General features: G+C 48.6%; 1 protein-coding gene across 1 annotated transcript; it reads left to right on the top strand.

Moving 5' to 3' along the window:
• Positions 1-15,029: 15,029 nt before the first annotated feature.
• LOC130990786 (uncharacterized) lies at positions 15,030-16,565 on the top strand. Its single transcript, XM_057915020.1, has 2 exons — positions 15,030-15,075; positions 15,169-16,565. Exons 1-2 carry the CDS (start codon positions 15,030-15,032, stop codon positions 16,563-16,565), a joined length of 1,443 nt encoding a protein of 480 aa, XP_057771003.1.
• Positions 16,566-16,827: the final 262 nt, after the last annotated feature.

Here is a 16,827-nt window from a genome sequence, read left to right as displayed (position 1 = left end):
TTCTTGTTATAATTGTTTGCTTTATTGATTGGCCACCAATTTAGCATAATCATAGGTTTTAATTTGAGATTGGGAGATGATAATTATTACCTGAACTAAGAACATAGAACACATTTATTTTAATTCTAAAGAGAATTGATAACTGTGAGGGCGTTAATCCTAGGAACTTTTAGTAGTTACATGTTAGAAGTGCGATCCAGGGATGGTAGCCTTGCATGTAATCAACGGTTTGTATGCCACGGGAGTGGGTATGGACTAGTTTAGAGATTGCCTTAGGATTCATCTTATTAATTGAATTGAACATGTTAGTGAGGAGAATCTGTTGAAACATTTGCCTTGGGAAATCTTCTCTTATCTGTTTCTCTGTTTCGCAGCTCGGTTTATTTTCTTTCCTGCTGTTTATTTATTTTGTTCTTTACAATAAAAACTCTTAATTTCGTTTGTCCAAATAGAGTAGAATAATTTAGGATATGAATTGGTTAATTCAGTCTCTATGGAATACGACCTTGCTTGCTACTGTACACAATTGCACCCGTACACTTGCGGCGTGTCAAATAAAATAGCGAACAAGATGGATCGGTTACAAAAGAGGGATATGGGATCGGAGTATACATCATATCTCCAGGATCAAAGGTATACCAATTCGCTATCAAATTCACTTGTAAGATGTCCAACAATGAAGCCGAGTATAAGGCCGTGTCTAGAGCAGCACATATTTTGTCAGAGTTGCGAGCAGAGTGTATCATCATCAGAACCAACTCACAATTGGTGGCTCAACAACTATCGGGAGGATATCACATCGAAGAGGATCGGATGCGGGCATACCACTGCAAGATTACTGAACTGAAGAAAAAATTCATATAATTCAAAATAGAACATATCTCTCTACAGGAGAACATTCGGGCAGACCTATTGGCACGGGTTGCCAGTGCAGTGGAGCAAACATGGAGTGATGAGATCACGCTGCTCTGCGACACCAGAGAAATGGGAACTTCCCAGGTTTTTGCGGTGGAAATCCGGGATGATTGGCGGGCTCCAATTATACACTTTCTCAGAACAGGGGAACGATTGAGCAAAGAATCCGATCAGAGGGCCCGATACGAGAATTATTGCTTGATCAATGATCAACTCTACAAGCGTTCCTTCACCCATCCTTTACTAAAATGTTTATCTCCTGAGGAGGCTAACTTTGCTCTGACAGAAATTCATGCAGGTTGCTGTGGTGGGCACACGGGATTCAGGGATCTCATATGAAAAACCATCCGGGCAGGGTTCTATTGGCCAACCATCACTAATGACGCCAGAGAATTCGTTCGCAAATGCGAGGTTTGTCAGAGGCATGCCGGCAAGATTAATATTCCAGGGGAGACTATGGGAGTAATGTATGCTCATTTGACAAATGGGGCATAGATATCATCGGGAAATTGCTACGGCACCAGGGGCAAATGCTTTCTCATCGTGGCAGTGGATTACTTCTCCAAGTGGGTAGAAGCCGAGGCTGTGTCAAAGATTAATGAGGGAACCGTAGAACGATTCATCTGGCGAAACATATGTTGCCGGTATGGAGTCCCTAGAATCATTGTATCGGACAATGGATCTCAATTCACAGGGCAGAGGATTGCCAATTTTTGTGATCGCATGGATATAACGCAACGCTTCATTTTCGTAGCCCATCCGCAAGCAAATGGGCAGGTAGAGTTGGCAAATAGAACAATTTGCGAAGGGATCAAGAAGCGGCTAAATCAGAGCAGGGGGAAATGGGTCGAGGAGCTAGATACCGTACTTTGGGCTTATCACACCAGCCTAAAAACAGCAACCGGGGAGGCACCATTCACTCTGGTGTATGGATCCAACGCAGTGATACCAGCGGAGGCTAGACTGGAGTCGTACCGGATAACAACATATAACGCAGAATAAAATTCAGAACTCCACAGAGCAGAGCTAGACCTAGTGGAAGCGCAGAGGGATGAGGCCCAGGTCAGAGCAGCGAAAAACAAGAGCATCATCAAGGCCGGATATGACAAGAGGGTCAGAGCGCGAAAGCTGTCCAAGGGCGACCTAGTTCTCAAGAGGGCCGACGCTCTGAAACCAGTGGGCAAGTTCGAGCCCAATTAGGAGGGTCCTTTCATCGTCACTGAGGTTTTGGGTGGCGGAGCATACGTATTGTCGGATCCAGATGGCAGAGCTCTCCCAAGACCGTGGAATATCAACACCTTGAAAAAATTCTATGTGTAATTTTGTTTAGCGAACTATCAAATTGTAGACCGGATACTCTTTTCCCCACAGCGGTTTTAACGAGGTTCGAGGCCATGTTATCAATAAAATTGAATGCGTGGTTTTAGGAAATTCGTGGTGTTATCTCGATTCACCTTAATTATCTCATTTTACGGTGCATATTTTACTTAACATGTTCATGCAGAGCATTGCACATGTCACCAGATGGGGGAGTAGGGTATATACCCATAATTCATAATTTCAATCTAAATTGCTGCTTAGCAAGTCAATGGGAAGGCAAACATCCAGGGTCAACATCCATGCAAAGGGAAAAGTAGAGGGTTCTTTCTTAACCGTAAGCCACGAAAGTTAGGCGGGTCCCTCTGACCGTCTATGCTCCGTGCAGGGTGTTCTCTTAATCGTAAGCCGCAAAAGTTGAATGCATCCCCCAGATCATCCATGCTCCGCGCAGAGGGTTCTTTCTTAATCGTAAGCCACGAAAGTTAGTTGAGTCCCTAGGACCAGCTATGCTCAGCGCAGAGTATTTCAGCCAGCACGAGGGGACAATCAGAGAAATGCATACGAGGGAAGAGTTAGAGAAATAAGTACGAGGGAAGAGACAGAGAAATAAGTACGAGGGAAGAGTTAGAGAAATGAGTGTGAGGGAACAGTTAGAGAAATGCGTACGAGGGAACAGTCAGAGAAATGCGCACGAGGGAACAGTCAGAGAAATGCACACGAGGAAGAGCCTAAACGATGAAAGGAAAAGTCAAAGTAGGGCACGCTAAAAAGGGAATCAGAGCCACGAAGATCAGAGAAATCACCCATACTCCAACAACATAAAACAACACAGACAGAATCAAAATAGTACACCAGAATTCCAGAAGCGCAAAAAGTGAATTTGCACCATTTCAAAATAAGGTAGAAATTACAATGGGAATAAGAGTATCATTCAAATATGGCAGAATATTTACAGTTGAAATATACAAATCCTTGAAAAAGGGAGAAGATAATAACAGCAATCAGTTGGAAGGAGCAGCAGCAGAGGAGTCCGGGGCAGCAACTTCAGCGACAGCGTCGAAGGCTTCGGTAGAGGGGACCCCTTCTTCGAGCACCTTCAATACATCCGAGTCATCCACCTCACGCAGTCGCTGTTCCACGTCCAACAGCTTCAGAGCCTCTCTAGTATAATCTTTCTCATTCCGGTACAAGGCAAAGAGCTGATCTACAACTTCAGAGGTGGAGACGGAAGCATCAAAGGCGGGAGGCAAAGGAGGGTCCATGCTGAATTGATTAAACCCCCGGGAGCCAACATCAGCCCAGTTTCTCAATTTCCCTACAAATGTTTTCAGGGCCTCGCAGAAAGGGGCCTGATACTTCGGAGCCGCCGGCGCAGGATCGGGACAAACCCCAAAGGCAAATAGGGGTAGGACCTTATCCAGAACCGGATACCACCACAGAGGCTTCTCCGGGGAGTCAGCAGTTATGCCCAGCAGCGTGTTGAGGTCCTCCTCTTTGATATTTTCCATCAGGGCCCCCAGGTCCAGAGCAGAGGCCTGCTCCTCTGACGCCCCCAACACCTCCGCCGTCTTCATCGCCGTCTCTTTAATAACATGGGCGAAAAGCTGGGAAAGCTCTTCCAAATACTTGGGTGTCCTCTGGAATGCCATCAGGGTATCCTCCAGCATTACGTCCAAAAATTGCTGGCCCCGAGGAGAAATGAAGAACTCCAGTCGCTGGTCCCGGGCACCCAGCACATAGCCCCGCCTCAGAGCACCTTCACAGGCCACTTTCCAGCGGTGCTTGGCCTCTTTATATTCCATCTGATATCGGGCCCAGAAACGCGCCAAGTTTTCATACCCCTCCTTCTTGGTCCTCTCCAGTCTGAGGCTAGGGAGGCCCTCTCCACCTCCAGCTGATCAACCTTGGCTCGCAGTACGGCCATGTCTGTATCAGCCTGATTGAAGCGCTCCACCAGGACCGTGACTTCCTGGTCACGCTTCGCTTGCGCCTCCTTCTCCTTTTTCAAATCTTTCTCTAGTGCATCGTAGTCATCGATACACTGGATTGCCTCACCTATGTGGGACTCTAGCTGCAGGGAATCAGAGGGAAAGTGTCAGAGCAGAGAAATTAAAAAGTAAACACCAAACATCACCAAGGTAAGAATAAATGTAGGGTACTTGAGTCCACAGTTGGCCAATGATACTGGCCAACCTTGCTTTCTTCATTTTGGAAGCTGCCTCCCGATCCTTGGGATGGATCTGGGTGAGCAGCTTTCGAACAAAGTCTCGTCCCTTCATGGACGAGACGGGCTAGGAAGTAGAGGCCTCCGATGCCTCTACAGTAAGGGCCAGAAGATTGCCCCCTTCGGTATCCACGGAGGTGGTCTCCGTCTCATCTGCCGGTTCTTCCTCCACCACCAGTGCACTCCCTTTTTGCAGGGCTTCCCTCCTCATCTTCTCTCCAAGGGACACCAACGTACCCTTCCTCTTTTTTCTCGTGAATGCAAGAGTAGGGATGTCCTGGGTCTTCTCCGGAGCGGGAGCATCCTCGGAGATATCCACCATGGGGATACTACCCCCAAAAATAGCAGACCCAGAACCCGAGCCACCAGCCCTCTGACTATCCGGGCTGAACATTGCCAGGACCTCCATGGATTTCAGTTTGCCTGGAGGAAGGCTTCGAGTGGGGGTGGTCACCCCGGCAACGTCAGACACCGTTCGAGAGGTGTCCATCCTAGAGCCAGCAGATTGCTCTGATGTATCCGCTCTGGAGCTGGCATCTCCAGAGCCACGCCCCCTGGGACCAGAGGGACGGTCGGCAGAAAGAATTGACCGACATTTCTGTCTCCACGACATGCCTGAAGGAACATTAAACTGAATTAATGCTCCGTTTGCCCGATGATCGTTTCTTGGATTATTATTAATTTATCATACAACGATTAATCCTAACATGCTCCTATGAATTTAACAACTGCACGTTGGAGTTAGAGAATACCTGAAGAATTCCTAAGAATTCGTCAATCTGTCACTGAACAGGTCAGCCAACTTCAACGCTCCGTTTGACCCCTCAAACGACCTCCAATCGTATTTTGTACAGAAATAAGACTTCTTCGTCTTCGAAAGAGCTTTCCGTGGCCGCCTGATTCGTCTGAATCGGAGTTCTGTGGAGGAAGTTATGGCCGTTTTACGGAGACTGCCAGAACTTGGTTTCCTGCGAAAATCTGACTCCAGCTCTGATCTTCTCGACTGTATCCCGCTCAGCTTTCACCGTTGGATGGACAACGATCTATGAAAGTCCCAAGAGAGAATGCTCCACACGTTTTCCTGCGCCTCCCACAGCTCTCAAAACCCTAATTTTTATCAGTCTGTTTTCCTGAGAGCTGACAGCTGTATTTAATAGAATTAAATACGTGTGGGACGCTTGGAATCTGTAATAGGCGTTCCTTCTCTCCTTCTAGGGCTAGGAGACTTTGGGCCAGTCCAGGGACCAGATACAAGGAATAAAGATGGGCCTCAAATAAATTAATTTATCTATGGTCAGCCCAGACCATAATTAATTTATAAATATCAGTTCATTCCACTAGAGAACCGATACTGACTTACCCCTTTATTGCCGGTGATGAGTCGGGGGGCTTGTATTTAGACTTATTAAATCTCCGTATTTAAAATATCCGACATCCATTAATTAATTAGAGCTCTGACAGCTTAAATTAATTAATCTCTTTATAATTCCTTAAGCAGTACCACTCAAACTTTATTATTACGCCTGAACTTAATCAACCTGCAGGGTTTAGCGTAATAAACCTTATTGAGCTCCTTAAGGGGATGTCATTATCCTATACCGGATACGGGTACTAATACAGATAATCAAATATCATATATTAACCGCTATCACCCAAGATACAGAGTACTCGAGTTAGTATATAACTTTCACCCATAGTAAGTCAAAGTGATATACGAATTAATATATATATCTGAATACTTATTAGTATTAAGATTTATAAGTCACCGAGATCTTGATTCTTCACTTAAGTCAGATAGAAGAATACATCTCAAACTGTGGTCCTATCAATACGTAATGACGTACCAGTATAGACAAGTAGCCAAGACAAACTACTTACATCTATACTGCAGCCTAAACCAATAACTTGTCCTAGAGTTATTTCGGCTGTGATCATATTATATCTCTTAAGGTTATTCCAATTATATGGTCTTCTGTGATCTACAACACACCATATAATCTACTTATATAGAGATAAAGAACATACATATGCAATCATGAACACAATCAGATAGGAGATTAGATAGTGAACTTAGGAAACATTGTATACAAGCATAAAACGTTCTTGCTTTCAGTATACAAATCCAACAATGCCTGCAGACAAACAATGTTATTAACATGTGATATTACCTATAGCTGTGCGTGGATACATGGGGAATAAGTTATTGGCTGCTGTAATGGATAAAATCCGACTGACCAGAGGTCAGCGAAATCCTCGCCAGAGGAATCAGCGAATTCTCTGCTCAGGGCGACTTCCCTGCTCGCCGCGAATTCTCTGCTCGGGGCGACTTCCCTGCTCGCCGCGAATTCTCTACTCGGGGCGACTTCCCTGCTCGCCGCGATTCCTCTAGCGCCTCGCCAGAGAAATCAGCGAAGTCCTCGCCACAGGAATCAGCAAAGTCCTCGCCAGAGGAATTAGCGAAGTCCTCGCCAGAGGATTCAGCGAAAGCCTCGCCAAAGGAATCAGCGAAATCCTCGCCAGAGGAGTCAACAAAATCCTCGCCAGAGGAATCAGCAAAATGATCCCTCGGCTCTGGCAGAGGCGTGATCCCTCTGCTCTGGCACAGGTGCGATCCCTCTGCTCTGGCAGAGGCGTGATCCTTCTGCTCTGACAGCGACACGATCCCTCTGCTCGGGCAGAGGCGGGATCCCTCTGCTTTGGCAGCGACGCGATCCCTCTGCTCTGGCAGAGGTGCGATCCTTCTGCTCTGGCAGCGACACGATCCCTCTGCTCGGGCAGAGGCGGGATCCCTCTGCTTTGGCAGCGACGCGATCCCTCTGCTCTGGCACAGGCGCGATCCCTCTGCTTTAGTAGCAGCGCCATAGTAAATATCTCTACACAAACTGGATTATAAGCTTACGAAAACCTAGTCAAACATGGGTGACTAGGTCAAACGAAAGTCGCGGAAGATCGTGTCCTTGAAAATCGGAACCGCTAGGGTTTCAAAGAACATTCCAACAAACCCTAATCCTAGTCGCCTCCTCGCCGGTCCATAACCTATAAATACTACTTCATTAACACCTGGGGGGATTACTCCGTCATTAACACTCAGACTGATACTTACGATCATTCTGATTCCAACACATTATCGAGTACTCTTCTGCCTCCACGCTCCCAGCCTTAGGTTCTCCGGTGATCAGATCAACCGGGACGACCCAACGGCCCTCGCTCATTGCTCAATCACCTTCAACTCCGTCGACCAAATCGATCCAATTCATTATTTCATTTACTTTCCATTGCTTCCAATACGATTTTTATTATTATTATTTACTGACTTGAGCGTCGGAGGCCCTTCCATCGACACCCCCACCGGTGCTCTTCGGAGGGCTCTAACGTTACTTGTGGTCTCAGGTTGCTAGTGCCCGTCGATCCTGACGTGACTGACGTCACTTCCGTGATTGTTGGATTCATCCCCCACAATTTGGCGCCCACCGTGGGGCCCTAGCAATCAAAAGCTACACCATGAGTGCTCCGAACAACGCTCATGACCCGAGGAACGCCTCAGACCAATTGGGTTCAACCCAATCGGAACTGCTAGCCCAGGTGGAGATGAACGCGAAGCTCAATGCTTTGATAGACCAGATGGCCCAGGAAAAGGAGAGTAGGCTGATGTTGGAGAAGCAAAACCTAGAGTTGCTAGCCCGACTGAACACTCTCACCTAGATCCAAACTCCTCCGCCAATTCGAACACACCATCTGGACCGGTTCCGAGTCCCCATCAATTCCATGGTGGACATCGAGGACATCCCTCTCACCCCTCACGGAACTGAGATTATCCCAGACGATCCATCTTCTTCGGTAAGAAACACTGGATCTGGGGTAATTCATCCTAACACGGGTGTTACTCTTGTGACTGCAGGTGAAACACAAGTCCTAGATCAGACACCTGGGGTACCTAAGACAACTGGAACATCCGGGGCGATCGGGATGACCGGGACAGCCGGGACAACCGTGATGGGAACCCCAACCCAGATCAACTCAATGTCAGGCGAGGTGGGTCGATCTCTTCCGACAGGACAGACCGACACTACCCAGGTGCAAATAGTTGGAACGCCCTACATCTCAAGCAGTACCACGCTTGACCCTAAACTCTACAAATTTCACTTTCTTTCAATAAGGTCTTCCGAGACCCATGTCATCTACTACAATTACTGACCTTTGCATGCAGGTCAGAACTACATCCGGGCTTGATCCCTTAAATGGGTATGTAGGCAACTCTAAGGAGCGCAGCCCCCCCTCCCCCTCTCCCTCCTCCTCTCCCTCCACACCTCGCCAGAGAAATGGCCCTCGCCAGAGAAATGGTCTTCACCAGAAAACTGGCCTTCGCCAGAGAAACGACTCTCGCCAGAGGAATGGCTCCACACCCAGGGGGGAAAAACTTTAAAAGCAAAAGGCGCAAGCCCATTTCACCCCGCATACATTACATTTAGCCTTAAGTTTAAACAACTAAATCTAAATGGGGGGGATAAAAAAATTTTATGTCAAAGGCTCACGCCTGTCCCACCCCGAACATCTTGAATTTAGACTTTAGTTTCAACAACTAAGTCTAAATGGGGGGAAGAACTTACTTATACAAGGCACAAGCCCATTTTATGAACCTGAGGTAAAGACCCATCGTGTCCATCAGCGCAAAGTGTGCCTCTCCCAAACTGAAAAATTTTCGCTTCGCCAGAGAAATGGCTCTTGCCAGAGAAATGGCCTTCGCCAGAGAAATGGCTCTGGCCAGAGAAATCGCACCTTCGCCTGAAAAATCACCAAAAGAGCGGGGAAATCTCCCGCCTAGGGGCAAATTTACTCTTATGCCTTCGACCACGCGAGGCGCATGTTTTAGCAACGAATTTACTATCTTACCCCCAGCATGGGTTTATAAATAGCCATGTACGCGTAATCTGAAACCTACGCTATCTTTGCTTGCAACACTACAGCAATTTACTCTCGTGCTCTCAACAATCCAATTACCCTCTCTCACCTTTCCAATCAAACACTAGGTACAATTCGCGGTTCAACAACAATTCACCGATTGATCCTATATCTATTCATTTATGATTCATCGCCACCGTAACATCCAACGCCATTGGATACATTTTTGGCCTTTGAAAGTGCCGCGGTTCTAGGACGCCCAGTGTTATGTCACCCCGACCATTTAAAACCACATTTTTTCAGCTCACCTATTTCACGCGAACTGCCGGGAATCAAAGAAAAGGGCAACGCCCTGCTCACTATGCGCACCCTATACAAGTTAAATTGCACTCCATAGTTGAAAAAATTCCAACTATGGAGTGGGGGACAAACTGTAGTAGATAAAATCCGACTGACCAGAGGTCAGCGAATTCTCTGCTCGGGGCGACTTCCCTGCTCGCCGCGATTCCTCTGGCGCCTCGTCAGAGGAATCAGCGAAGTCCTCGCCAGAGGAATCAGCAAAGTCCTCGCCAGAGGAATTAGCGAAGTCCTCGCCGGAGGATTCAGCGAAAGCCTCGCCAAAGGAATCAGCGAAATCCTCGCCAGAGGAGTCAACAAAATCTTCGCCAGAGGAATCAGCAAAATGATCCCTCTGCTCTGGCAGAGGCGTGATCCCTCTGCTCTGGCACAGGTGCGATCCCTCTGCTCTGGCACAGGTGCGATCCTTCTGCTCTGGCAGGGACACGATCCCTCTGCTCGGGCAGAGGCGGGATCCCTCTGCTTTGGCAGCGACGCGATCCCTCTGCTCTGGCAGAGGCGCGATCCTTCTGCTCTGGCAGCGACACGATCCCTCTGCTCGGGCAGAGGCGGGATCCCTCTGCTTTGGCAGCGACGCGATCCCTCTGCTCTGGCACAGGCGCGATCCCTCTGCTTTAGTAGCAGCGCCATAGTAAATATCTCAACACGAAAGTACACAAACTGGATTATAAGCTTACAAAAACCTTGTCAAACATGGGTGACTAGGTCAAACGAAAGTCGCGGAAGATCGTGTCCTGGAAAATCGGAACCGCTAGGGTTTCAAAGAACATTCCAACAAACCCTAACCCTAGTCGCCTCCTCGCCGGTCCATAACCTATAAATACTACTTCATTAACACCTGGGGGGATTACGCCGTCATTAACACTCAGACTGATACTTACGATCATTCTGATTCCAACACATTCTCGAGCACTCTTCTGCCTCCACGCTCCCAGCCTTAGGTTCTCCGGTGATCAGATCAACCGGGACGACCCAACGGCCCTCGCTCATTGCTCAATCACCTTCAACTCTGTCGACCAAATCGATCCGATTCATTATTTCATTTACTTTCCATTGCTTTCAATACGATTTTTATTATTATTATTTACTGACTTGAGCGTCGGAGGCCCTTCCATCGACACCCCCACCGGTGCTCTTCGGAGGGCTCTAACGTTACTTGTGGTCTCAGGTTGCTAGTGCCCGTCGATCCTGACGTGACTGACGTCACTTCCGTGATTGTTGGATTCATCCCCCACAATTTGGCGCCCACCGTGGGGCCCTAGCAATCAAAAGCTACACCATGAGTGCTCCGAACAACGCTCATGACCCGAGGAACGCCTCAGACCAATTGGGTTCAACCCAATCGGAACTGCTAGCCCAGGTGGAGATGAACGCGAAGCTCAATGCTTTGATAGACCAGATGGCCCAGGAAAAGGAGAGTAGGCTGATGTTGGAGAAGCAAAACCTAGAGTTGCTAGCCCGACTGAACACTCTCACCCAGATCCAAACTCCTCCGCCAATTCGAACACACCATCTGGACCGGTTCCGAGTCCCCATCAATTCCATGGTGGACATCGAGGACATCCCTCTCACCCCTCACGGAACTGAGATTATCCCAGACGATCCATCATCTTCGGTAAGAAACACTGGATCTGGGGTAATTCATCCTAACACGGGTGTTACTCTTGTGACTGCAGGTGAAACACAAGTCCTAGATCAGACACCTGGGGTACCTAAGACAACTGGAACATCCGGGGCGACCGGGATGACCGGGACAGCCGGGACAACCGTGATGGGAACCCCAACCCAGATCAACTCAATGTCAGGCGAGGTGGGTCGATCTCTTCCGACAGGACAGACCGACACTACCCAGGTGCAAATAGTTGGAACGCCCTACATCTCAAGCAGTACCACGCTTGACCCTAAACTCTACAAATTTCACTTTATTTCAATAAGGTCTTCCGAGACCCATGTCATCTACTATAATTACTGACCTTTGCATGCAGGTCAGAACTACATCCGGGCTTGATCCCTTAAATGGGTATGTAGGCAGCTCTAAGGAGCGCAGCCCCCCCCCTCCCCCTCTCCCTCCTCCTCTCCCTCCACACCTCGCCAGAGAAATGGCCCTCGCCAGAGAAATGGTCTTCACCAGAAAACTGGCCTTCGCCAGAGAAACGACTCTCGCCAGAGGAATGGCTCCACACCCAGGGGGGAAAAACTTTAAAAGCAAAAGGCGCAAGCCCATTTCACCGCGCATACATTACATTTAGCCTTAAGTTTAAACAACTAAATCTAAATGGGGGGGATAAAAAAAATTTATGTCAAAGGCTCACGCCTGTCCCACCCCGAACATCTTGAATTTAGACTTTAGTTTCAACAACTAAGTCTAAATGGGGGGAAGAACTTACTTATACAAGGCACAAGCCCATTTTATGAACCTGAGGTAAAGACCCATCGTGTCCATCAGCGCAAAGTGCGCCTCTCCCAAACTGAAAAATTTTCGCTTCGCCAGAGAAATGGCTCTTGCCAGAGAAATGGCCTTCGCCAGAGAAATGGCTCTGGCCAGAGAAATCGCACCTTCGCCGGAAAAATCACCAAAAGAGCGGGGAAATCTCCCGCCTAGGGGCGAATTTACTCTTATGCCTTCGACCACGCGAGGCGCATGTTTTAGCAACGAATTTACTATCTTACCCCCAGCATGGGTTTATAAATAGCCATGTACGCGTAATCTGAAACCTACGCTATCTTTGCTTGCAACACTACAGCAATTTACTCTCGTGCTCTCAACAATCCAATTACCCTCTCTCACCTTTCCAATCAAACACTAGGTACAATTCGCGGTTCAACAACAATTCACCGATTGATTCTATATCTATTCATTTATGATTCATCGCCACCGTAACATCCAACGCCATTGGATACATTTTTGGCCTTTGAAAGTGCCACGGTTCTAGGACGCCCAGTGTTATGTCACCCCGACCATTTAAAACCATATTTTTTCAGCTCACCTATTTCACGCGAACTGTCGGGAATCAAAGAAAAGGGCAACGCCCTGCTCACTATGCGCACCCTATACAAGTTAAATTGCACTCCATAGTTGAAAAAATTCCAACTATGGAGTGGGGGACAAACTGTAGTAGATAAAATCCAACTGACCAGAGGTCAGCGAAATCCTCGCCAGAGGAATCAGCGAATTCTCTGCTAGGGGCGACTTCCCTGCTCGCCGCGATTCCTCTGGCGCCTCGTCAGAGGAATCACCGAAGTCCTCGCCAGAGGAATCAGCAAAGTCCTCGCCAGAGGAATTAGCGAAGTCCTCGCCAGAGGATTCAGCGAAAGCCTCGCCAAAGGAATCAGCGAAATCCTCGCCAGAGGAGTCAACAAAATCCTCGCCAGAGGAATCACCAAAATGATCCCTCTGCTCTGGCAGAGGCGTGATCCCTCTGCTCTGGCACAGGTGCGATCCCTCTGCTCTGGCACAGGCGCGATCTTTCTGCTCTGGCAGGGACACGATCCCTCTGCTCGGGCAGAGGCGGGATCCCTCTCCTTTGGCAGCGACGTGATCCCTCTGCTCTGGCAGAGGCGCGATCCTTCTGCTCTGGCAGCGACACGATCCCTCTGCTCGGGCAGAGGCGGGATCCCTCTGCTTTGGCAGCGACGCGATCCCTCTGCTCTGGCACAGGCGCGATCCCTCTGCTTTAGTAGCAGCGCTATAGTAAATATCTCAACACGAAAGTACACAAACTGGATTATAAGCTTACGAAAACCTAGTCAAACATGGGTGACTAGGTCAAACGAAAGTCGCGGAAGATCGTGTCCTGAAAAATCGGAACCGCTAGGGTTTCAAAGAACATTCCAACAAACCCTAACCCTAGTCGCCTCCTCGCCGGTCCATAACCTATAAATACTACTTCATTAACACCTGGGGGGATTACGCTGTCATTAACACTCAGACTGATACTTACGATCATTCTGATTCCAACACATTCTCGAGCACTCTTCTACCTCCATGCTCCCAGCCTTAGGTTCTCCGGTGATCAGATCAACCGGGACGACCCAACGGCCCTCGCTCATTGCTCAATCACCTTCAACTCCGTCGACCAAATCGATCCGATTCATTATTTCATTTACTTTCCATTGCTTTCAATACGATTTTTATTATTATTATTTACTGACTTGAGCGTCGGAGGCCCTTCCATCGACACCCCCATCGGTGCTTTTCGGAGGGCTCTAACGTTACTTGTGGTCTCAGGTTGCTAGTGCCCGTCGATCCTGACGTGACTGACGTCACTTCCGTGATTGTTGGATTCATCCCCCACAATTTGGCGCCCACCGTGGGGCCCTAGCAATCAAAAGCTACACCATGAGTGCTCCGAACAACGCTCATGACCCGAGGAACGCCTCAGACCAATTGGGTTCAACCCAATCGGAACTGCTAGCCCAGGTGGAGATGAACGCGAAGCTCAATGCTTTGATAGACCAGATGGCCCAAGAAAAGGAGAGTAGGCTGATGTTGGAGAAGCAAAACCTAGAGTTGCTAGCCCGACTGAACACTCTCACCCAGATTCAAACTCTTCCGCCAATTCGAACACACCATCTGGACCGGTTCCGAGTCCCCATCAATTCCATGGTGGACATCGAGGACATCCCTCTCACCCCTCACGGAACTGAGATCATCCCAGACGATCCATCATCTTCGGTAAGAAACACTGGATCTGGGGTAATTCATCCTAACACGGGTGTTACTCTTGTGACTGCAGGTGAAACACAAGTCCTAGATCAGACACCTGGGGTACCTAAGACAACTGGAACATCCGGGGCGACCGGGATGACCGGGACAGCCGAGATAACCGTGATGGGAACCCCAACCCAGATCAACTCAATGTCAGGAGAGGTGGGTCGATCTCTTCCGACAGGACAGACCGACACTACCCAGGTGCAAATAGTACCACCGGGGCAACTGGAAGGAGATCACGTGCGCAACACCCTGATGTGTCAGCCGGATGGAATCTCAAGGCAAATGATTATAGCTGGTCAAGATAACAATGCGCCCGATCAACCATTCCATATCAACTCAAGCAAACAAGGCACGACCAGTACCCATCCAAACATGGACCCGGCCCTGGCCGTGAGATTGGCCGAAATGAAGGCATTGATCCAGCGAATTCCTGGTGTCCCGGCACCTATCCACAAGAGCTCGGAGAACTGCTATGCCGACTCCCCCTTTGTGGATGAGATTGCCTTGGTGGAGATGCCCATCAAGTTTAACTTCCCGAGCATGCAAATGTTCGACGGCATGACGGATCCAACCGACCATATCGCTCAGTACAAGTAAAGGATGTTCCCTGCCGCAATTCATCGTGAATTGAGGCAGGCCTGCATGTGTAAGGGGTTCGGTTCTAGTCTGACAGGACCGGCCCTCCAGTGGTACACTAACCTTCCAAATTATTCTATTTCAAGTTTTGCTCAACTAACAGATATATTTGTGCAGCAATACGCTAGTAGCAGGAAACTTGAAAAGATATTGGAGGATCTCTACGCCGTGGTGCAACAGCGTGGCGAGCCTCTTCGAGACTACATCAGCCGATTCAACAAAGAGAAGGTGTCCATCACCAATTGCAACACCCAAACGGCGGTCACCGCCTTCCGGAAGGGTCTTCTGCCCGACTCAGACCTCTACAAAGATCTCACCAAATACCCTTGTAGAACAATGGAGGACGTCCTTGCCAAGGCATGGGCACAAATCAAATGGGAGGAAGATCAATACAGCCACCACCGATCTTCACCAAGCGGAAACACTAGAAGAGACTCCAGGGTAGATAGAAGGACAAATGATAGGCGGTCTGAGCCTTACCCATCTTCACGACACGAATACAGAAGGAGACAGTATGACCAACCTTACGAGACGCGACCACGTGAAAGGGCCAAGATCCCAGAGTACAACTTATCTATCTCGCCAGCCGAGGCGGTTTTAGCTCTCAAGAATCTAGGCAACAAAGTCAAATGGCCAGAAATGATGAGGTCCCCAGCTGACCAGAGGGACAGATCCAAATGGTGTGAGTTCCATGCAGATCATGGGCATCGGACAGAGGATTGCATCGCCCTTAGATTGGAAGTGGCCCACCTACTAAATCAAGGCCACCTCACCGATTACCTGACCGAAAAGGGCAAGCTTACCCTACAACAAGGAAGGGATAAGCAAGAGAAACACAGAGACGACAGCCCGCCAAACCCACCACATCATGAGAGAACTGTGAACGTGATATCCGGAGGCTCCGAAGTCAGCGGAATCACCCACTCAGCCGCCAAGAGACATGCCAGACAGGCTAGATCAAGCAAAACAGGGGCTCTGCCTTCCGGCAAAGTTGGACCAACGGATCCAACCCTGACAATCAGCTTTGCAACATCCGAATCAGACAAGCTTCTACACCCTCATCATGATGCTTTAGTTATTTCCATTTATATTGCTAACTTTTTAACAAAGCGTGTGCTAATAGACAATGGTAGCTCTGCCAATATTTTGTTTTTCAGTGCATACAGGGAGATGGGTTTGGATGAGTCCAAACTAATCAAGAAAGCGGCCGTACTCGTTGGCTTCAGTGGCGAGAGTACGACAACTGTAGGGGAGATCAATATTCCCATTTACGCAGAGGGAGTCAACCTTTCCACTAGGTTTCTCGCGGTAGACGCCCCATCAGCATACAACGTCATCCTAGGCCGTCCATGGATCCACGAAATGGAAGCAGTACCATCTACCTATCATCAAGTCATACGATTCCCAACCAAGTGGGGAGTTAAGGAGATCGAGGGAGAACAGAAGGACACCAGGGCGTGCTACCAAACCACTATGAAGGCAAAAAACCCATCCTTATAGCAATTACAGCAAGAAGCTCTGTCCCATTCAAAGCACATGGGAGAACAGGAACACCCAAATCATACCCCGCAGTGCACGCAAGACACGAGTCAACACACGGATATGCAGAGAAATCGAAATCTGCAGAGCAGCGAAGTCGACGAGCTGCCAGAGCAGAGGAATCGAAGCTGCCAGAGCAGCAAAGTCGGCAAAGGCCAGAACAGTGAATTCGACAAAGGCCAGAGCAGCGAAGTCGACGAGCTGCCAGAGCAGAGGAGTCGAA

This window comes from Salvia miltiorrhiza, chromosome 6 (genome assembly GCF_028751815.1).
Source record: "Salvia miltiorrhiza cultivar Shanhuang (shh) chromosome 6, IMPLAD_Smil_shh, whole genome shotgun sequence".
Taxonomy (NCBI): Eukaryota; Viridiplantae; Streptophyta; class Magnoliopsida; order Lamiales; family Lamiaceae; genus Salvia; species Salvia miltiorrhiza.
This window is presented reverse-complemented; position numbering and strand designations above follow the sequence as displayed.